Genomic DNA, 23,237 nt, shown 5'->3' with positions numbered 1-23,237 from the left:
TGCTGCTGGTGGTGGTAGAGTTAGAGGTCTGAGCATAGCTGGACTGGCCATCGGGCATGGGCCGCTGGCGATTTTTTGTTTTTATGGGCCGATCGATTTTTTTTTTTTTTGGAAGGGTATAAATAATGAAAGGTGTTGGATTGGCCAGTTGGTCATGATTGACTCTGGGCTGGACCAATTACAGCCGAGGAGGTCGGATGCACCCTCCCCCTTGTTTAGCAATCTTATAGACGAACTAAAGAAAATGGAGAACAAAAAAAGGAAAGAAGGTGCAGAAAAAATTAGGACCAAAAAGAAACGAGCCCTTCAGGCAGACGCTGCCAAATGTGTAAAAATAACTGAATTGTTTGGCGGTAGCTATGGCATAGCTTCCACAGATTTAGCAACATCAGCAAGTGGTGGAGGCCAGCAGGTGGATAAGGGAAAGGGGAGGCAAGAGGAGGAGAGACCGAGGTGGCCGCTGGTCATAGTGGCAGAGGAACTGAACTTCAGGCAAGAAGTTATGACCTGCTGTCTATCTGTGTCAGATATAAACCAAGTTTAGTTGTAGTTTGTTTTCGTTGTGCTGACTTTTTACAGGCGCTTAGAATAACTGGTACTGCGTACTAGCTAGCATGATGGAGTTTATATACTGCTGGGCGGGTGCTATGAAGTTACTGATAGTAAATTTTATTTTATGCTTCAGGTTAGTTTCTCAAACTCCTCAAAATCTTAACAAATTGTGCCAATCCTTACATGTTGCACCAGGCTGATTTATCATCTAAAGTGGAGAAGTCTGTGACAGAGGAGACAGAAGAGCAGCAGAGAGAGATGGAGAGATGACTTCATGTCATCCATGAGGGATGCATTTGACATATGTTTCACATATTATAGCCCAACAAGTTACTCATAGCAATTTAAATACCAGCAATCAGTTTTTGGCAGACTTTTTGGCACAACACCGGCTATTGCAGTTAATAATACAACAGCTTCTTGCCATTTTTTGTGTTTCTTTTTATCGCTGTGTAACTCAATTGAAAGCCTGCATGCGCTAGTACCTCTTGCCACAAGTTCCCAGAATCCTTTGCGGTTTTACCCCTGAATGACGTCACATTTTTGGTGGGCCGGTCTCTAGTCAAAATGCCCGGGCCGATTTTTTGTCCCAGTCCAGCCCTGGGTCTGAGTCATTGTGCACTACAAGTTGCGTCCCACAGTGTATTTGCTAATGCTAATGCTATCACTGATTTGCAACCACGTTACCATGCATAATATATGTTTGTAATGTTTTGGGGGTTTGTTTTTTTTTAAATTTACACCAAAAATGTGATTCCCAGAAGAGCTATTAGGACTATTAGAGCTATTAGCCAGATACTTAGCATATCTCAGTATGTCATAAAAAAAAAATCAGGGAAACAGGACAAGTGAAAGACAAAATGAGAAATAACAGACCTTAAAAATGAAAATAAGAACAGTAACTGAAACCCACGTCCTTAAGAAATGAGGAGAAAAATCTAGCTATGATTTTACACAGGACCTGAGAGATGCTTTTGGCCCTTCAGTTGATCAGTCTTCTTTGTCGAAGCCTCGTCAGGGATGGAAGAGAGGCGGTGAGAAAAGGTTGAGGTAGGCCAAATTACAAGAGCTAAGAACTGCACTGAAAATCTGTGGCAACGGGCCTGATGGAGTGATGAATTCTGGGTTCAAATCATCGTCATGTACGACTGAAGTCATGAGAGAGATGCAACAGTGACCCACCATGCAAAAACCACTTAAAATCTTTTTACCAAGAAAACAAAAGTTGGTGTACATTCCTAGTTTTCAAATACCCGTTGGAATATTTTGTTCTGTAATCAGTTGTTGAGTTTTCCAGGGCTTTTTTATCTCATTCCAGTCATTCAAGGCCTTATTTAGGCGTCAAAGCAATGTGAGGGTCATTTCTCAGCAGTGCTGCTTTTACTTTCTTTTTTCTTCATGCATTTCCCTGATTTCCTGGTAGTAATCACAAAAAATACAAATCAGTATCTTAAATCATGAATCAAATAAGTTGGGATTTATTTATTTAAAATAAGAACAAAAACAATTCACAATTCAGAGCTGAATGTGCTGCACAGAGCTCCTTTTTCTTTAGAACTCTGAAACAAAACTGCTGGATTTACATATTAGAAAACATTATCATTACAGTAGAAGCAGAACAGACCACGCAGTGAAAAGCTGTGTCACAAAAGCAACATATCAGATTTGTATCATCCAACTGTTACATTTCAATCTAAATGTATCTCATTCCCAGATTTAGATTTGTCCTTAGATTGCTCCCTCATTCAACTCTGTTGATGCATGTCTCTGGAGTTTAGCAAACAGGAAGGTTACTCCCACTGAGATTGCACAGATTTCTTTACTGGAATAAAGACTTTATTTCCAAGTCAGTCTTAAATACAAATGACAGTCTGTGTAAAAACAGTGTAACTGTGGTAAAATGTGTGCAGCTACATTAGCTACAAGTTCATTTTAAGACATTCAAATGTGTCGTCAATTCCATTTCCTTCCATTCAAGGAAACAATTTTGCATATCATATCTTTGATTACCTGGGTCAAAGCCTATATTCCTGTAAATAAAGGTACTTTCCTAAATGACCCTTTTTCAATCTTGTCGTTCCATATGGACAGTAAAGGTAGAACTACAAAGGCCCTGATTTGTTTTTCCCCGTGACGAAATCTAAAGCATTACAAACCAACATAACATCCAATACTGCTGTACAAGTAACCTCTGTGTTTAGAAAATCTGCATTAATTTTATGCAGTTCAAAGGTGAGCAGCTTTACATGATCACAGTGCCATGATTCTATATCAAAGCTGTTATTTATACGGAAGACAAAATAAAAGAAGAAGTACACATCTCAAGAGAGAAGATTAACTAACTGTCACAGATTAAAGTCGACACACAGTAGATCCTGCACTTTTTATAGGGCTGGACGAAACATGTCATTAATGTTTACAGCTTATGGCTTCCCCCTGAAAACTAAATCGCACTTCTGCATACCTAAATTGCACCTCACAATACATTTATTGCTACATGTTGTCAGAGGGAGAATGCACATAACTAAGTGACCTTAAAATTAAAAGTGAAACAATCTAAGCACAAAATAAGGCTGCACATGGCTTCCTTCAAGACAGAAATTCTCTTATACTACACTGAAGAAAAAAGGTTGAGGTATAAATTTCACAATCAGCATATTCGACATCTAATAAAGCACACCATGACTGTAATCTGCAATATTATATGGAGTGTGCTAGCAACTAATGGATGGTGTTGAGAGTGTCTTTGGTACAAGTGTTTGATTTGTATATTTGAATGGATCACACATTCGCTGACTTCATTTATGTACACACATGCTCTAACTTGCAAGTCCATGCTTAAAATCATAATGACCGAAGCTTTTTGGGTTTCTTTCTGCTGGTCCTTGCTGGTCAGTACTGGACTTGTCGAGAAAAGCCTGGGATAAAAGACAAAAATGAAGCAATGAGACAACTGTAATACAGTTCACTCACCAGCCACCTTGTTAGGTATACCTCGGCAACTGCTAGTTAATGCAAGTAATCTTTGCTTTGAGGCATGAAAACAAGAGCAAGACAACCTGCTGAAGTTCAAACTAAGCAAAAGAAAGGGAAAGAATGGTAATTTAAGTTACTTTGAATGTGGCAGAGTTATTGGTGACAGATGGGCTATTTCAAGTATTTCAGAAACTGCTGATCTCCTGGGTTTTTCCCACACAATGATTTCTAGGCTTTACAGATAATGATTATAAAAAGAAAAAACACAAAATACCCAGTGAGCGTCAGTCAGCAAAAGTAATGTTGCCTATAAGAAATTGGATTTCCATTAGTTTTCAACTATTAACTGGGAGGGTAATAGTTGAAAGGGCACTTTAATGTCCTCTCATTAAAACACAAGTTAAAAAATCTCTGACACAAATTGTAAAATTGACAAATTTCTGTGGTCAACCACAGTTTCGAACACTCTCAAGAAAAAAAAAGAGAGAGATCAAATTACTCCAGTGCTACCAGCCTTGGTAGCACTTGCTGTAATCCAGTGGTCTTAAATGATCTTCCACCTGCATCCATCCATCCAGCCTTTGCTGCAGTTGCACCAAGGCTCTAGAACAGGGCTAGGCAACTATAGGCCTCAAGTGCCGGTGTGCTGCTTGTTTTAGATGTGTCCTTGATCCAACACAGCTCATTCAGATGGCTAAATTACCTCCTCAACATTACTTGAAGTTCTCCAGAGGCCTGTTAATGAACTAGTCATTTGATTCAGGTGTGTTGATCCAGGGGGCCTGGAGTTGCCGACCCCTGCTGTAGAATGACTCCTGAGTGACCATCAACTGTGAGTGAATGCCTCTAAATTAAAGTTGAAGACATACTTTTATTGTTAAGCTTTTGGAAAGAGCTGATCTCTGGAACTGTGGTTTGAGAACAGATTGTTGCTATGTTATTTTATGCAGCTAAATAACCACTTGCTACCATCAAGGTATGCCGAAGAGCATTTCTAAATGCACCATCAGCTAAGAACAGCAAACTGAGGCTATAATTTGCACAGAGTCAACAAAGTTGGACAAACATCTGCTGTGACATCTGGATGGTAGGGTCAGAACTTGGTGTTAACAACATGAAAGCACCTTTAGGATGTGAAATGGAAGATTTGCATCACAGATGTGCAGTTGACAAATCTGTAGAAACTGTTTGATGCTATCAAGTGAATATAGACCAAAATCTTTGATGTGTCCATGAATCAAGGCAGTCCTGAAGGCAAAAGGGATCCAAACAAGTACTAATAAGGTGTAACTAATAAGGTCACCAGTGAGTGTATAGTATTGTAAAGTACAGTACAGAGTATAAAGTATACTGATATATGTATAATGTTCTGTGTAACAGATAAGAGGAAGGTTATGAATACCTTTTTATGTACTTCTGTTTTTAAACTCCACACAGTCATCTGTGTCTGCACCAGTGAAACCATTTAGAGAGTTCTGCAAGAGGGAAAAGCAAGGGAGAGAAAGTAGACTGCTTTAACCCAAACAGGAATGAGCTATTTGTTTTGACTGGCGCCGACTGAACTTGAACTAATACTAAAATCTGAGGTCACAGCTCAGAGTGAGACACTGATTTTCTGTCCTACTACAGCTAAAAGGTCACTTTTTGGGTAACAAAAAGTTATATTCATGTATACACATCCAACATCCTTATGAAGGAACATTGCTTGTTGTAAACATCCATGAACATGAAAAACAAACCATCCTGGGTTTGCTTATGCTGGCCTCTGCCAGCCCAAAACCTTAACACTTAAAGTACATTTGTACATACAGAATACTTTTATTTAAACCTTGAATCAATTATTTAAATAAAAAGATAAATAATCCTCCCTCATGCTGTATGGTATGAGAAAAGATAGGCATATGTGTACATGCAGAGCAGTGATTGTCCAGACGGTGCATTGCACCTGTGATAAACACGTTAGAACAAACTAAAGAACAATCTTGATAGCACTTGATAACATTGTTCCGTTATATTCCAGTAATAACTGATTACCAAAGGTTCTGTTTGTCTAACACTTTTCATAATAAAAAATAATGATAAGACTGGTTTAGTTGCTTTGAGTTTTTTTCAGTCATCATATTTCACTGTATGCTGCTGTTAACCTTTCAACTTAACTTTTTCCTATATTAATCATGTCTACAGTTAGGGCTGCTCGATTATGGCAAAAATGATAATCACGATTATTTTCACTGAAATTGAGATCACGATTATTTGACGATATTTATTTAACCCTTTAAGACCTACTATGGAACCAAGTCCACCAGAGCTTATATTATTATTATTATTTTTTTTTTTACATGCTGTAGTGCCATTTGTGGGAGCATTTCAATACAACTGTTATAGCCCATATTTTAATAATATGTATGCATTAAGTCCATAGTAATTACATAAATTGCAAAAAAGTGCAATAAACTACAAAAAAAATTGAAAATTGCTTTTGTTTTGTTTACATATATTTCTACTTGGAGAAATTTAAGAGGTTTATCCCTCAAAACTTTAAATACAATAAAGTTGCAAAAAATAGTTTACAACAACAGGAAATTTATTTTGAGTGTCTTCATAGTTTTATTTTGGAGATACACCAATTTTTATATACTGCAGGAAAAACAAAAAACAATCCTATGATGCAAATTTGCAAAGAAAACAGCAGGTGCATCATTTCACTGTGGGAAGTGTTACGAACAGCTGATGGATCGGCAAAGCGTGTTTCTGGAATATTATGTTTTTGTTCCTGCAAGCGCTTTTTATGCAATTTTTGCAAAGCTATATATGCGCCACGGACCGGTTTATGACCGGCCTTTAAGGTGTCGCGGATAAATGAGGGAGGGGCTAATAATCGGCTCAGTCATTTTTAATGATCGTTGAAAGCCCAGATCGTAATCGTGATTAAAATTCGATTAATTGAGCAGCCCTATCTACAGTATTAGTTTCAAATGTTAGTTCAGTTTTCATTTTGCTAATTTTTCACAGCCAGTTGTGTCATGTGTCTTCACTGTTACAAGACAAGCAAGGATGGCCTCCAAATTTGTGCCTACTGAGACTTTTTGTTATCTCCATTTTTCACATGAACCTTTGTGGCTACAAGCAAGGCAACGTTGGTACTGTTAGTGTCCCACGCAATTCAGTGTCAGAGTAAATGGTGGATAAAATAACACAGTTTTTTTACACCGTCACACTGCTTTTTAATTATCATTATTAGCCAAGCCGACTTTGAAGCTAAATTGTTACAAAAAGCCAGTGCATGTCCACATGGACATCTCATCATCCATTGTGTGAGCAACAATAGTAAATGTTGGTTGAATCACTTTATTTATTCTGATACATTCTGACTCATCTAACATAATTTGCTGATTGTTTAGTCTGTTTCAGATATTTATATGAATATATAATATTTATCTGTATATTCAGCCATACCAGCTGACCTATAACCACAGTATCTTGTGTGAGAAAGGCACTGACCTCACTTTGTACCGTTTCTGACCCTTCAGATGCCTCAGAGAATTGCATGCTGGGTAAAGTAGGGGCCTGGGACATACGAGTATGTGAAGGGTTCCCCACACTGTAAAGACGAGGTCGTTTAATCTGGTCTTGGCTGGACAGCGGTGTGAAGCTGTTTCTTCGAAGGAAAGCTGGTATGGCATCTGTTTGGCCTTTATTCTGCTCAGCAAAGAACAAAAAGAGAAAGTGGACTAACTTTTATGTTACAATGACTAAACCTCTCCTTGGTCTAAAATCAGTGCGTTCCATGTTTGGGAAAGACAGCCACTGACACAAACAACCATAAATAGAAGAGCCATTGTCATGTTAGTCTGAGGGGACAGGATATTTCTCACCACAGTTAACAAGAGGTTTCTCAGTAAACGTGTTTATGTGTTAACACCCACTTTGTCTCAGGACTCAGACTTTAAATACTTGTAACTAATCAGCATGAGCTCCACGGGCAGAGAGCAGACATGGACCTCACTGATGAGTGCTACAAGGGGATGTCCTGATACATTTCTTAAAATTCAGAACATTTAAGGGAACTCCTTAAATAGAATTTCCCAAAAGCGATAAAGGTGTTTGAGTACATAAACAAGTTTGGATGTATTTCCCCACACAACAGGTGTTTATAAAAGCAGAAACAGAGTTAATAATATACCTCACACATAACTTACCACAGACTTTCCTGTAGTTTTTATTGCTTGCTGACATTAGTAGAAGAAACACTAAACCAACTACCTGCTGAACAAGTAAAGAGAAGGCACTGAGGATGATGGGCCACGTGCTTTTTAAAGTAGCACTAGCAGATATACCCTTTAAAGGAATCTCTGAGGGAAACAAAGGAAAGGCCAACTAAGAAACACTAAAAAGGAGTCACCAAAGAGCTCCCCTCCACCTGGAGCCAACAACAGATGGACTAGGAGAGGTGGAAAACTTTTTTGCACTGACCTATCTCCCACCAGAGACAATGGCCGTACCCGCACAGTGAGGACAAAACTCCAGGATTCATTGCACCTGATCAAGAAATAGTCCCACACATTACATTAGAAAAACTGGGACAAAGATTTACACTCACTGGCCACTTTATTAGGTACACCTGTAAACTGCTCGTTAACACAAATATCTAATCAGCAAATCACATGGCAGCACTGCTATTCATTGATTTGATCAAGACAGCCTGCTGAAGTCCAAACAGAGCATCGGAATGGGGAGGAAAGGCGATTTAAGGTGGCATGGTTAGTAGAGCAGGTCTGAGTATTTCCGAAACTTGAATACAAATACAGAAAATTCTCAAAAAAAAAAAAAAAAGGAGAAAATATTCAGTAAGTAGCAGTTTGCTGGGTGAAAGCAGCTAACTGATTTGAGCTGAGAGGAAGAGAACTGTAACTGCAATAACTGCTAGTTACAACCAAGATATGCAGAGGAGTATCTCTGTACGCTTAAGACGTGGAACCGAGAAACAAATGTACAAATACAGCAGCAGAACACCACACTGGGTGCTAGTACTGTTAGGATAGAGCAGGAAAACAAGGCTACCATTTGTACAGGCTCACCAAAACTGGACAACACAATATTGCCTTATCTGATGAGTCAGCTTTCCTACTGTAACATTCAGATGGTAGCAACAGTTCAGGCTGTTGGTGGTGTAAAGGTGGGAGGGATACTTTCCTTACTTATTATCAGTCGAGCATTGATTAAACACCATAGTCTAGCTCATTATTGTTGCTGACCATGTTTTGTGGGATGTGGTGGAGCAGTAGACTGAGACCATGCTGATAAATGTGCAGCCACTATGTGTGGCTATCATGCCAATATAGTCCGAAATCTCTGAGGAATCTTTTCAGTGCCTTGTTGAATTTATGCCACAAAGAATTAAGACAGGTTTTAAGGCTAAAGTGGATCCAACCCGATCCTAGAATGGTATACTAGCAACCAAACAAAGTGGCTTGTGACTGTAAATAACTTAAACACAGGCTAGCTGTTGTTTCCACTGCTTCCTTTCTAGATATAGTCAGATATGATTGGAATGATTGGTATAAATCTTCTTATCTAACTGTTGGATCGAAATTACAAGTGCAATTCTGAAAGGCTTTTCGAGAATGAGGAACAATTATTCCAAAGAATAACTCTTAACATGGCGCTGGTTAACACAGATGACTGATGTTTCAGACTCCATACTATGGACAAACACGTGACAAAGAATAGGATGAACGGTTCTACAGAAAACTGACCACATGTTTGCGATACGAAACACTAGAAAACAGGCAGAAGCTTACTAATGGTCTATCCCTGTGAGTGTTGACAGCCTCCACCCCCAGGTCAAATACATCCACTTTACAACCTAGGAGAAGGAACCAAAATACATTACAACAAGGCAACAAAAACAAGTGAGGATGTTTAGTTGACTTAACAACAAAGTAGGGACTTACCATAAGCCACAGGGGTGAGTTTTAGGACAGTGTGTAGGGGGCACTTCAAGAAGGGCAGGTCATCTGTACCAACATGAATAAAAGTGGCCAGTGAGATTACTGTGGTTTCACCCAGTCATGCTTTTCATGTTCTCCTACATGTTTGTGGAGTTTACTGTCATGTCTGAAGTGGCAGGCCAGCTGTAAAACTTATGCTGCGCTTTATGGAGGTACAGTGCATGTTGCTGTTAACTCTGCTGTATGTCTCATGTGCAGTGGGACATGAAGCCAGTCAAAGCAGCACCCACACTTTGGTTTTTGCAGTCAGACTGTGGTTGAGCTTTTAAACCGATCCAGGAGCACTGACCACTTCCTCTGCTGACTGACAGAACCACTTCTGCCCACGCCATATTATGGTAGTGAGTGAACTAATTATTTTCCAAAAGTAATGCTCACGTCACATGATCAAGTACATAAAGAAGCTTTCAGCACATAATGATCTAATCTGTCCCTTTCCAAGTTTCTGATTGCCAATGGCGTTCACATATACGACATTCTTACCTTGTTTGTGCCCAATAATAACAACATCAGTCTTTCCTGTCCTGTGTTTTTGTTATTTTATTTTCACTCTCATTTATTTTTTCTAACCCTTCTAGACAACATTTTCGTTATGTCATAATATTTACCTTCATAAATGAAAATATAGAGGGACACTAAAAACACATTTCTATATCACGGGGAGTCCTAATTGTATAGCTTGAACTCTTGCTACTGCTGTTGATGGCGTCTTTCTGATCTGTTTATTTTCCAAACACTGGAGAAGACAGCGGCAATCAGGAAGTACGTCATTACAGACGTCACTTATTTACATCACTTTTTACAGACATACCTGAATATCTAAATCTCTGGAGACATAACTCAGTGCATTATCAGGCACATGGTGCTACTTTAAAACCAATCATCTCCTACATGTCTTAAAAACAGAGTAGTCTGCAAAGAGTGGTGCTCTCTTCACTGCGTCATGTTTAGCAGATGTTCCTTATGTTAAATTTTGATTAATCTGGAAACAGTCGGCATTTTTATGTGGCTGTTTCCCCCTATATTCATTAAAAAATATACATGCAGAAAAAGTTGATCTGAAAGGTTGTGACTTAGACTCCCCCATGTGGTGGCATTAAAAAGACAATCACAGAATGAAAGTCTAACTAAATGATTGATTGTTTCATTACCATCCACTGTCTAATGTGGTCAAAATATTTATATCAGTGATTCTGCTCTGCCAAATAACATCCACCCTGTTTACTGCACTGGGACACAGCTTAATACACAGTATACTGCAGTTAAAGCTGTACTATTCTTAGAGGTTCTTCGCTGGAACTTAGAGCTCATGGCACAGAAAACATGGTGGGTGGACACAACATAATAATAATGGATACTTTATTGATCCCCATGGGGAAATTACTTGTTTTTCTCTGCATTTGACCCATTCACTCAGTGAAGCAGTGGGCAGCCCACTAAGCAGGCGCCCGGGGAGCAGTGTGTAGGGACGGTACCTTGCTCAGGGGTACCTCAGGGTAGCCGTTAAGTGGATTCGAACCGCCGACCTTCCGATCATGGGGCGACCACTTTACCTACTGAGCTATCCATCTAAGCCTGTGCTTAATTCTGTTATATGAATTAGAGATGCACGTACTAACAGCGCACAGTTGGCTGATGTCTATAAAAGTATGAATTGCACTTTGAGCACTAAAGAGTGTGTGACGCAATAGTCTGGCGCCATTTGTAGATGAGATTGAGAATAATAATTAATTAGATTGTGATTGGTTGAAAGTGTGCAGCACTTAAAAAGGCTTAAAATAAATTTACTATTCATTCTTCAGAAAACACCTCCCGGCAGTTATGTGCGGTTCTCACTGCTCAGCCTGCGATTGCTGTGCCCACAGCCGCACAACAGCTGAAATGACCCTTTTGCAATATTCAGCCACACTACTCTCAACACATAAACCAGATTTATGGTTTCACAAACTCCCACATCATTACATTATTACCATATTTTTGTTGCAGTCACTGGAGTTGCATTGTACACACCTAGCTTGTTTAGCTTGTGTTTCTTTTTTCCACACGTTTTATTACATTAGACTGTAGTCTAAAATTCTAAATGATGGTTGCTTTAATTACTTTTTCTGCTTTATGAGGTACCTGGCTTAGTCCTTTCTGGTTAGACCAAAGAGGGGGTTGAGGGTGCGGCTGGCTGAAATACAGAGACCTAATGAGTGAAATGAAACCATCTGTTGTGAGAGCATGGAGGAATGGGGCTTATTTGTTTTGAATTAGTTACTGTCCCTCCGGTTTCTCCCTTCATAATGGTTTCATCCACGAATATATAGGTAGCTGTCTCTCACTTTTTTAAGCAGTAAATTAGAAAAAGGTTCTGTTTAGATTACCTCTTTTACAGGCCCACTTATTCCTTAAAAATCACTTATTTTCATTTTGCTGAAATGAAATAGTTTTTTTAGGATATATTGGTGAAAAGTAAAACCAGCTTTTTAAAAAGTAAACCTGCACACTGGTGGCCTTTGGCACTGCTATGCAGCCATTCACACAATGCCAAGTGCATAATCTACAATAAGGAAACAACTGGTAATGTGGAAATGCACATTTCAAAGTCATGACAATATCTAAATTTAGTGCCCCATGTGATATTTCTCCAAATATAAAGAAACAAAAATAGTAAGTGCTTTGGAAACTGCTTCTCATCCATTAAAGTTGCACGTGCATGAGTCATTTAGTGTATTTCTGTTAACTTTGTATTTCTGCTGACTGTATTACAACTGTTGTTGTAATTTGGCACTATTTAAATACAACTAAATTGCATTGAATTAACTTGTATGAATGAGTGCTTATTTATCTGGGCAAATTAGTTGTGGTAATGACAATGCTGGCTGAAATGGATCACTCAGCACTGTAAACCTGTAATCTGAGAAGGTGCTTTAGCATGTTTAGCATATCCTATTTCTGAGCATGTCACCTGCGCCTTTGTCCAGAAAATATGCGAGCAAGCAGCGCATGACAGCCTGATGACAGATGACCAGAACATTAGCCTGTCGCTCCAGCTCCATGATCACTGGCTCCAGCCGCTGAACCAGGTCCTGATAGGACTATGGAGAGAGTCAAATGAAAGAGGTCCATTCAGTTTCACATTTTTCAGTTTGTTACATCAAAAAAATCTTTGACTAACTACTGCAAGATCTAATTTTGTCATGTGCTTACTGTTATTTTAATTTTCCCTTTTCTTTATTAGTCAGTGTTAGTTATGATGAACAGCAACAATATAGCTGACGTGTCTTTATTCTATTCTCCTCTGCAATATGAGCTCATCGTATTTCTATTTATCTCAGCATAAAATCTTCTGTTCTGTCACATATAATGATGCATTTGTAGTTAAAAAAGAAGCTTGTTGCATAAAAATGTTCCTAAACAAATAAAAAGTGTCCAAAAAAAAAAAAAAAAAGAAGCTATTCATGCAGCTGACAACATTTTTAACTTCTGTTTTTCTGACTGATGATTCATCCGCAGCCCTCTGGCATTCACACTATGGTAAAAGAATAATGAGAAATAAAAAGTAAAAAATAAACTTGAAATTTAAAGCCTGTTGCATAAACTTGACAAACTCACAGTGGTAATATATGGCAGGTCAAACAACACTCCAGGATAAAATTAAACCTTTTACCTCTCCTCCAGGGTAGCGGTAATGATACTTGTCCTGGTCTCGCATAGCATACTCCTCTGGGTATTTTTCCTCAATCATCTTATAGGTCATTTCTTCACACACTCCCTAAAATACAAAGTAATAAGATCGAGACTTATCATGTTTTCACTGTGTCCGTTCCAATATATGCAGGCAAATACAGTTTCACACATGAAAATGACACATTTATTGTAGTTTTTCCTCTGTAGACATCACAGTTGCACACAACAATCAAGGAGTCATTAAAGTGCAGACTTTAAGCTGTATTTCAAGAAGTTTAACAAAAGTTTGTATATATAAAACTTAAGTAATACCTACAGCATCTATTTCATTGAGAATCTTCCACTGTTCATAGGGAATACTCAGCTCCTCTGCTGTCTGAATGGTGCGTCTTAGCTGGCTGGTCCAAACTTTCAGGTCTGACAATTTATGCTCTTTCACAAACCTCTTCAGTGCAGCTGCAAACTGTCAAACATAGCATAAGAAAACACAAATATGTTTAAGAACTGACTATAAAGTCATTCTTCTCACGTTCAGTTGAACTGTATTTTACAGGTTCAAGGAGCAGGACCATAAGAATCAAAAACCTAACCTGATTTAAAATGTTTAGGCTGCTTTTAGATCACTCTCTGCAAGTTCCATTCTGACAACTTACATGTGTTCTTTAATTTCACAACGATGCCCCTCCTTAAATTCTTCAATTGCCACCTTGTCGTGATGGACAGGTTTGTGCACCAAACAAGTAAGGCTAGAAACTAGAGGCTAGAAAAGCTGAGTATGAGTGGACCATGTTAAGCAGCTCTATTGCCGAAGCTGAGAGCTACAGCGCTGTGGCTACAAAGTGCACGGTGGTAACCCCTGAACCAGATGATGGACACCAGAGGTGAAGAAAGAGTCAGACTAGTAAGTGCTTCGTTTGGATTGCATGCAGTAAGTCAGACTCTGTGAGACTTGGACTCCACCATGGCTGCCCTTCATCAATGATTCTGTTCACATTTCTGCTTTTCACAGATGATGTGGTCAGGCAGTGACCTCCAGTGTGCAGCAAGGTGGTTTGCAATGGTTGAAATGTGAACTGCAGTCTAAAGTGAACGAAGCTAATTATTTACCAGTCGATTGACATTCTTAGCCTACAAGCTCTTGGTAGTGACTGAAATCATGAGTTGCTGGATACCAGTGAGGGTGGCATCTAACAAGCATATCTCCTGGATGGCTTCTAGGTAAGCTGGTTCGCACACTGTCCTACCAGCAAGAGCCCAAGTACATGCTGGAGAGATTATGTGTCTCAGCTGGCTTGGGATCAGATGGAGGGGGTGGTTGGGGAAAGTGAGGTCTGGGCATCTACTTAGATTGCTGTCCTCATAAATCAAATCCAGATAAATGGCAGAAAATGGATGTATGGATGACTTCACAACGGTCTTCACATTTATTTAGAAAACACCCCTTCCTGTCTTCAAATTTTTGTATCCCATATCATTATGTGGTGAGAGCTGTATAAATGCATAGTGAAATCTTTTATTTTTTTGCCTACAATATCTTCACTTATAATGTGGCCAGATTTGTCTCCACATCACATAAATAAAAATCAAGGTAAAAGTGTTGTTGATAAACTGGAGAAACGTCTAAGTTTTGAGTTAGACGTCCTTCTCCCAGAACTTTTTGATCACACCTCCTTTTAAAGCTTATTGTTTTGAAGGTGATATTAGCCAGAGCCAAATCACCCATTACCCTCTATTTATCTGTTTATGCTAAAATAGCCTGTTGGTGTTAATATTAAATTTAAAACATAAATATGGGCATTGTTACCAATCTCATCTAACTCTTTACAAGAAAAAAAACTAAAGCACCTCTTTTCCTCTCTCTGACAATTCAGAGTCTCCCCCTATACGTCCTTCCACATTGTGATGGCTCTCTCCGTGTCGGCAGAGGTAGATGGAGTGGGAGTGGACGTGGATGTTCATGAGGTAGTAGACTATCTTACTTTGAATGTAATCCTGCACCCTGTTGACCAAGAAACTACGGCCAACGTTGATGACCTGGATGAAGGACAGGTTCCTGTAAGGCAGAGGAAAAATAACAATAAGTGAATCACATAAATCTCAGGCCAATAAAACTTAAGGGTAAAGAAGACATATCTTGTACTTGTGGTATAGTGTAAATACACTGGAAAATTCTCTCTCAGTAGCTTGTTAACAAGGTCATAAGAAGTGAGAAGCAGTAAAAGGATCCACAACTACTCTTGCTTATTACAGTTAAAAGAACACTGTATTATCTCAGTGAGATCAATAAAAATCTAAATATATTATCAGTGTAATTATCAAAGACTTTAAACAAACCACTAAGCTTCCAAATTTAAAACTAAGTTAGTAGGAGTTCAGGAAGTAATGACCTCTGAATCACTGCTTTGCACTATAAATGAGCTTCTGTTTCCATCTTCTGGACAACTTCTGCAGGTACATGCTCTTTTACATAAAATATCTCCTTGACTTTAAACTCCCATGAAAAAAATATTTCCATTTTAAATTAGAGTTAGATTATTAGATTAGAACAATACAACTAGTAGGGGTATTCTTACTTGTCGTGTTCGTCTGGATCTAAAGGTTGGTAGGTCACTTTATAACACTCGATTCTCTTCAGAAAATCCCCCATGACGCTTTCTCTGTCCCTCTCAGGATAATCTGGGCTGGACACCTTCACGTCCTATGTGAACGAGACATTTACGGTATATCATGAGCTTCGTTACTTCAGGGATACAAGCTTGCTGATACATGAAGACAAAAAGCAAGTAAATGTATGATTTACCATAATGTTTTCAGCGATGACATCTGGATCGTCACATACTGATTCAACAAAAAACACCTGAAAAAAATAGAAGTGCATAATTAGGGGGGAAAGGTGTCATTTTACATTTTTAAATGACTGCAACACAAATTAACTACTGTCTGTTATACAGTTTGAAAAAGGCACTGAAACCAAAACAATGTTCAGAAAGGAATGTTCAGCCTGTCCAGTCATGAAGATTTGGTAACCTCTGGGTGTCTTAAATATCTGAGATATGCTTCTTGGAAACTGGCTGTAAATGGGATTTTTTCCAAGAAAAGACTTGCCAAGAAGAGCCATCGCATGCTCCATTATATTACTGTGATCTGACAACAAAAGGTTGGTGATCAGAAACTGTTTCATTATTCAGTTATAAGTGCAGTTCTAACCTTATATGCATTATCTTTTGCAAAATTAAGGATGAGTTCTCTCCTCTCTCTGGTAGTGTTGGTGGCGTCGAAAACCTGAGAGACAACATGGAGCATTCAGCATAAATCAAACCCTGCTTTAAATGTATTACGTAATACAAATAATGTTCAGGGTTTTTTATGGTGTCCTTACAGCAATCTGCCCTCCCTCCTCACTCAGATAGGTCTTCACATCCGCAAGTGCCACTATGGCACACTTTCTGTGGAAAAATAAGCAGGAAATCAAAGCAGTAGCTCATTAATGTTATCATCATCGCGTGATGTGCTGCAATAACTATGCCGCTATTTTGTTAGGCAAACACAACGCGGCTCAACAAAGGAATTTGCATGACTGTCCTACATGGAAAGTAGCCAGGTGCATTTAGTGACAAGAACTACTTTATGAAAGTACGTTCATATATGAATAGGATTTAATTTACTCACTTTCTAATTTCCATTGCTTCTTTATTGTCATGTCTGAAGAAGTCATAGGACTTGTACGACTTCACTGCATTTCTCCTATACACTCCAAGATTAAAAACTGCAAGGGAACAAACAAACAAACAGTCAGAGAACGACAATAAAACTAAGTGACAAGGATTGCCTCTGCCTAACCAGCTGTATCTGTCAAACCAGTTCTGCTGCATTACGTGTACATTGAAACATAGGTGAACAACAACAAATAGAGCCATGTGTTGAGAGATGTTGACATATACAACTACAAATTAAATAATTTGCCTGAAGATCAAGATTTTTATTAGATGGATATTTTTGCAGTCTTGATGATCATAGACTCCATCATAACCACCCTAACTTTGACTGATCTACAGTTTTATTTTTTTAACCTACATATCCGGTTTTACTAGCTTGATTTCCTGCGAAAAGGTGTCTGACTTTTTGAAACAGGCATTGCCTGATTACTGACCCTTTGTTGGTACTCCAATCCAGTTGAGGTAGCGTGTGAGCTTCTTGGACATATAGGTTTTCCCCCTAGCGGGCAATCCGATCATCACGATCATAGTTGGAGAATTGGTCATGTAGGAAGCCCAAGCTGCAGTTTGCATAAGTACAAAAAAACAAACCAAAACAGATACACATAACTATAAACTTTATTAATCATTCAAGGACATTTCAAAACCAGCCCCCTCTAAAATCTACCCTTCAAAATAAAAGGGCAGGTATGCCTACTGTATACAGTGACAGCAAAGAGTGGGAGTGTTCTGTAATAATAAAATGTCACCTCTGCAAAGTTCACTAACTAGTTAACCTTTATTTTACGTAACAATGTCGTCATCTCTTTGCTGCAGGTTAATGTTTCTATATCACAGCGTAACCTTGTCTGCTCGAGCATGAAATGGAAACATTTCCCCCTTGCTTTTCCATCACTGTTTGTGGAAGGCCATTCTCTGGCAAGAACAGACATGACTGGAATTTGTCACAGCACATCCCATTAACACTGTGTAGTTAAAGAGATCTGCTGAATTCCTACGTTAGGCCCTGTCCCACATTCCAGATTGAAGATAACCAGATTAAAGCCTGAAAGTTCAACAACATAATAATTCGTTAATAGAGGGTAAATTACACCTCTCATTTTCATATTGCATCTAAAGAACACAGACAGAAAGGCAACCACTCACAGCACTTCTTCTCATTGGTCCTCGCTGAGCTGTCTGAAGCAGCCACAGGTCTCTGGTGCCTGGCAGCCATGAGGCGTCTGATGTCTGCCCTGCTGTCCTGGCACAACTGGTCTTGGTCAGGGAGCACTGGTCACTAGTGAAACATGTCAGACACCAGCTGATAAAGAGGATCCAAACAGTGTGCATATATGTATAAGGTGACACAGATGACTGAGTGAAAAAAATATTTTATTTTGGAAAACCATTTAAACCAAAACATACAAGTGAATTATTTTTTTCCCCCTTGATTCATTTGTTGATTATTTTGTGGTCCTGTCAGGAAAAAATAGTAGGTATGTTCTAATGTCTTGTTTTGTCCTACATTGAACCGAACTTCAAAACTAATAATAGCTAAATTTCATTTAATACTAAGAGAACAAGCACATACACATATCAGAGAAGCTGGAAATATTATAATAGTTGGATTTTTTTTCATTAATTCAAAAAGACGAATGATTTTCTGCTAAGAATATCTATTCATCAACTACTTAATGTAGTAAGTAACGAACTCAATTGTACTTAAATTCATGCAATACAAGATACATTCTTCTTCTGCCAAATATACCAGATATATGATTAGTGAAGCTTATACGCTAAAAATCTCAAGCTAGTTAGATTTAATTCAAAACTGCAGACTGATACTAAGCTTTTCTGATATTATCACAGGAGAATTTTGCGGATACAGGATATGCAAAACAGTGAGAGCAGAAGCTTGTATCAGTGTCATCCTGCCAAACAGGTACAGCTCTGGTTGCCCTTGGCCTATAAAGTTCATCACTTCTGCTTTCACTTCAATATTATGTCGTTTAATAAGAAAAAACTGGTTGCAGAAAAGCCGCGATAAAGCGAACAAATGTATAAACTTACCAAAAACAAAGCGCAAGGATTTGTTTCGTTTTATTTTCTTTCTCACAGGGCTGTCATCAGTTGACGTTCAACGACACAGGAGACGGTTCCTGTTTCTTCACGGACGTTTTAGCTCCTCCTCCTCGGTTTCTGATACCGGAAGTTCAGTGTTAGTGTCAAGGAAGATTCTTTTCCGGTTATGATTTCCAAAATAAAATATTTTAGGGCCTCTATTTTCCAAAAAAGACGTTAACTATTAAATGACCAATAACTTCCGTGTGTGTCAATCTTTGTTTAAAGGTGATGGCTTAAAAAGTTTTGAATGAATTCTAATAACTTTGTAGAGGTGTAGAGGGGAGTCATGGTAACAATACATCAAAATTTGGTCTTCCAGGTCAACTTACTGATTTATTGGTGGAAAAAACTTGAAGTGTGCATTGTCAACATATAAATGGATTGGTTCTTATGTAGAACGTTTCTATTCTACATGAGCACTCAAAGCGCTTCGGTCACATTGCGTTCCTTCAGGTTCAATAGATTGATCTGAAACTCAAAGGAATAATAATAATGCAATATAGAGTTATTTAAAACTATGTTTCTAACTCTCCGTGTTTTTTACTGACAACATGTAGGTGGACACGGAATTATAGACCAGAATTCTAAATTTCATGTTACTTTGGACCTCTGACCTTTTATTCAAGGTCAAACATTCCTAAAATCTATTTTATCTTTAAAACCATTTTTATAATTCTAATACATTTGTTTGTATTGGCAACATTTATGAAATTATACTAGTATATAGGGATTCTAAATGTCACATTATAGTTTGCATCCAAATATCATGTCACATTTGATCTTTGAGCTGACTTTTACATTTCATCTTTGCTTCTTTCAAGTGGACACCAAAATGTGTTGTCTCTTTAAAGAAAATAAGAAGAGACAGCTCTCAAGAAGAAGAAGAATATTTTTAAAAATAAAAGAAAGAGAATTAGCTGCCCAGTAAGGTAAACATTTACTGCAGTATAACAAGCTCAAGTTATATTCATGTCCAATCATTTACATATCGTTACTTATTATCCATTACCTAGCCCTGCATAATGATTATGTAATCAAAGTAAACATTTGTCATGCTGCTCTTTCTGATTTTTCCTGCACCACAAACATCTCCAAGTATGCTTAAAAAGAACAAGAAAAACAATATATATATATATATATATATATATATATATATATATATATATATATATATATATATATATATATATATATATACATATATATATATATATAAATACTGTTAACTCCTAAAAGTAAATAGTGCCTCAAGTGTGGGCTGCTTTAGCGGAGGATTATGCTCTAAGTGCTTCCTGTTAAATTTAGTTTTGAAAGTGCTTCATGCCATAATATGCTATGCAAAAAGGATAAAGCTTCAACTTACTCAGTGGTCTCCTAATCTTGACTTAACTGAGTGCTTTGCTGTAATTTGTTTACTTTTCACTGTAGAAAGAAAGCTGTTGATAATAACTTATATAAAAGCCTTATTGTTATATTGAAGGAAAGCAATGATAAGCCACTGAGCAGATTATTGTGAGAATAGAAAATATTAAGGAGAAAACAAGTGCATAAATATAGATATTATTTACTACAATGTAAAAAATAATGCACCGCACTGCATAGGATTAAAAATGCATTTACACTCCATTATGGTAACAGGTCCATAATTGGCTAGGCAAGGACACAATATTTGAAGTTTTGCCTCTGTGCACCACCACAGTGGATTTACCGGTAAATAAAAAAAAGTAATAATCAACATGTGATTAAAGTGCAGACTTTCAGCTTTAATTCGTGAGATTTTGCAAAAAATACATTTCATACATAGTTCCTGAATTTAAGAGGTTCAAAAATAACTGGACATTTAAACTGAAAAGGTGTTTCACGATCACATGAGGCCTGTCCCCATGTTATTTCATGACAACTGAAGCAGGCATAATATATGAAATTGTTTCCAAGTGTTGAATTTGCATTGTATAGCTTTTAATTAGGTAGGCCATCAGACTAAAAGTAGCTAAGTTTATGAGCAGCTAATGCAACAGTCGGGTGTATTAATTAAAAGAAAGCCAATTTTGTAACACCAAAAGGCCTGAAAAACCACAGAAGACAACTAAAATGCACGATGACAGAATTATTTCCTTGGTTAAGAAAAGCAGCTTCATAGCATCTAACGTCTAAAGTCAAAAACACCGTCAAGGACGTAGATGTATCATCATGTCAAGGTCTACAATCAAGACCTTACACTCAGAAACATCTAAAAGAGCCTGCACAGGTATAAATAAAAAAAATATCTTTGGACAGATGAAATCAAGGTTAACTTGTACTAGATTAGCAGGAAGAGAAACATATGGAGCTCGTGCTCGGAGCTCATGATTTGAAACATACTGCGTTATCTGTTCAACATGGTGAAAGGCGATGTTATAGCGTGGGTACGTAGGTCACTGATGTTTATTGATGATGTGACTGCTGACAGAAGTGTACAGGGCTATGCTCTCTGCTCAGACTCAGACAAATGCTTCAAAACCGATCCGACAGATGTCAATGCAAATCACTAATGAGTCAAAAAATACTGCAAAAGCAACCCAGGAGTTTCTTAAGGCAAAAAAACCCCATCAAGATAAAACTTAATGCAGAGAGACCTCCAAAAAAAAAAAGAGAAAAAAGCAGCACTTTAAGGCAGCTGCTGTTCTTACAAGTTCTAAAAACAATCCTCAAAATTGTGTCTGTCCAGTTAATTTTGAGCTTCTGAAAATAGCTTTATTTATTAAACATTTTTATTATTATTATTATTTATTAAACATTTAAACATCTTTAATCCACCTAAGAAAAGAAAGTCTGCACTTCAATCACATATTGATGTTTTGATTCAAAATCCACTGAGACGTTTACTTTGTCCAGCAAATTATGGACCTAACTGTATAATCTCAAAAGTGGAGCCACATACTAATATTATACTAATAAATACTGACCTATTAGTGTCATGTTGGCCCTTTTGCTGGCCTTGTTAACTGCTATTGCCCTGATGCCAGATAAAATGGCATTTTACCTATGCAGTGGCTGACCTTTAGCTGTTGTGATTTTGGCTGCATAGACTATCATTATAGTTGTTATGGAGTTGAAAGGCTTTAAAATAGTTCAGTTATTTTGTATAGGAGGTGTAAATGACAGCAAAAATAAAATAAACACACAAAAATATAATGACAGCAACTATCAGCTCATTAAACATTTTTATCATCCCAGAATTTCACGCTTAAAGTGCCTAAGAAGATATCTATTGTACTTGCTGTCTTGGTAGTGATATGTTTTCAGTTTCACTGACAGTGTTAACAATAAACATAACTAACATAATATGAAGCACATATTATTAATGTACAAAAAGCTGCTGAATAAAATATGAGCTGAAAACTCAAATCCAGAAGACTTGCAAGTGTTCACTGACAGAGAATGTCTCTAAAACCTCTTCTGCTTTTACTAGAGTCTGTGTTTTTAATTATTATCACCCACAACACTCTCCTCTATGTTTCTCCCTCATTTCATTTGCTCTTTTTCGTCCGTTCTGCACTGTAGTTGTAATGTAGTAACAGGGATCAAATGACAGGAAGTATGAGTGTGATGCAGCACAATGCAACAGGGCAGTAAGAACGTCTTTGCTTTGAACATGCTTTTTTTTTTGGTTGTGTTTCCATGTGTTAACGTTATATGGCAAAAAAGTGTGTTGACACTTTCACATTATGCTTATATGTTATTGCTTTTCGGAATACAATTAAGAGCTTGGATGTACCACTGGAATTGCAACTACAGTAATGGGAGGATTTTTCATGAAGTTTTGAAGCCTGGCTGCTGGGATTAGCTCTTACTAATCCATGAGAACATTTGTGAGGTTGGCCAGTCTTGTTGTGTGATACGGGGTTGCTCACAGTCTGTGTTCAAATTAATTAGAGCAGTGTTTGATTGGGGTTTATGTCAAGCCTCTGTGGAAGCAGGTCCAGTTGCTCAACAAACAAACTGACTTGGTTTAGTGTGTCGTGCTGAAACAGCCTTTCCCAGCACTTAAAACAAAGTTGGACACTATTTGAAACATATTGGATTATTTTCCATTCATTTTAACTAAAAGACCAAAAATAAAAGACAAAGCAAAAAAGCAGACAAAAGTGACAAATAAAGTAAGAAAAACCCAACGCTTGAACTGAAAAAAACTGACGACATACAAAGTACTCCACTGGCACTC

The 23,237-nt window shown here is 37.8% G+C and overlaps 1 protein-coding gene across 4 annotated transcripts; it reads right to left on the bottom strand.

Annotated features, from left to right (window-relative positions):
• Positions 1–2,000: 2,000 nt before the first annotated feature.
• LOC147306081 (6-phosphofructo-2-kinase/fructose-2,6-bisphosphatase 2-like) lies at positions 2,001–19,130 on the bottom strand. 4 transcript variants are annotated; one of them, XM_086276278.1, is made up of 17 exons: positions 18,980–19,130; positions 18,074–18,206; positions 17,362–17,487; positions 16,881–16,977; positions 16,591–16,657; positions 16,419–16,493; positions 16,012–16,068; positions 15,785–15,909; positions 15,057–15,264; positions 13,528–13,674; positions 13,192–13,296; positions 12,490–12,619; positions 9,483–9,545; positions 9,330–9,394; positions 7,030–7,227; positions 4,931–5,003; positions 2,001–3,470 (listed from the first exon to the last, which is right to left on the bottom strand). In XM_086276278.1, the coding sequence occupies exons 2-16, from the start codon at positions 18,141–18,143 to the stop codon at positions 4,935–4,937; spliced, it is 1,602 nt and encodes a 533-aa protein (XP_086132404.1). In that variant the 5' UTR covers positions 18,144–18,206; positions 18,980–19,130; the 3' UTR covers positions 2,001–3,470; positions 4,931–4,934. The 4 variants fall into 4 exon arrangements, 3 of the variants coding, with proteins under 3 accessions (XP_086132404.1, XP_086132403.1, XP_086132405.1); XM_086276277.1 differs by lacking the exon at positions 4,931–5,003; XR_015126550.1 differs by lacking the exons at positions 2,001–3,470; positions 4,931–5,003 and adding an exon at positions 8,002–8,067 and having other exon boundaries at positions 7,089–7,227.
• Between the last annotated feature and the right edge of the window lie 4,107 nt (positions 19,131–23,237).

Source organism: Aulonocara sp. 'chitande type north' Nkhata Bay, linkage group LG20 (assembly GCF_057382095.1).
Source record: "Aulonocara sp. 'chitande type north' Nkhata Bay isolate Kocher_YH1m ecotype deep benthic linkage group LG20, A_spYH_male_GT1.1, whole genome shotgun sequence".
Classification (NCBI taxonomy): domain Eukaryota; kingdom Metazoa; phylum Chordata; class Actinopteri; order Cichliformes; family Cichlidae; genus Aulonocara; species Aulonocara sp. 'chitande type north' Nkhata Bay.
The sequence above is the reverse complement of the archived record's forward strand: the minus strand, read 5'-3'. Positions and strand labels throughout refer to the sequence as shown.

What these genes read in the sequence shown, in the direction of transcription:
- LOC147306081 (XM_086276277.1), bottom strand. Translation starts at nt 18,143, where the DNA reads ATGGCTGCCAGGCACCAGAGACCTGTGGCTGCTTCAGACAGCTCAGCG. An exon ending in AGGAGGGAGGGCAGATTGCT is followed by an intron (nt 16,494 to 16,590) that starts GTAAGGACACCA and finishes GTTGTCTCTCAG; the next exon opens with GTTTTCGACGCCACCAACAC. An exon ending in TGTCAGAGAGAGGAAAAGAG is followed by an intron (nt 13,675 to 15,056) that starts GTGCTTTAGTTT and finishes TATGTTTGACAG; the next exon opens with TTTGCAGCTGCACTGAAGAG.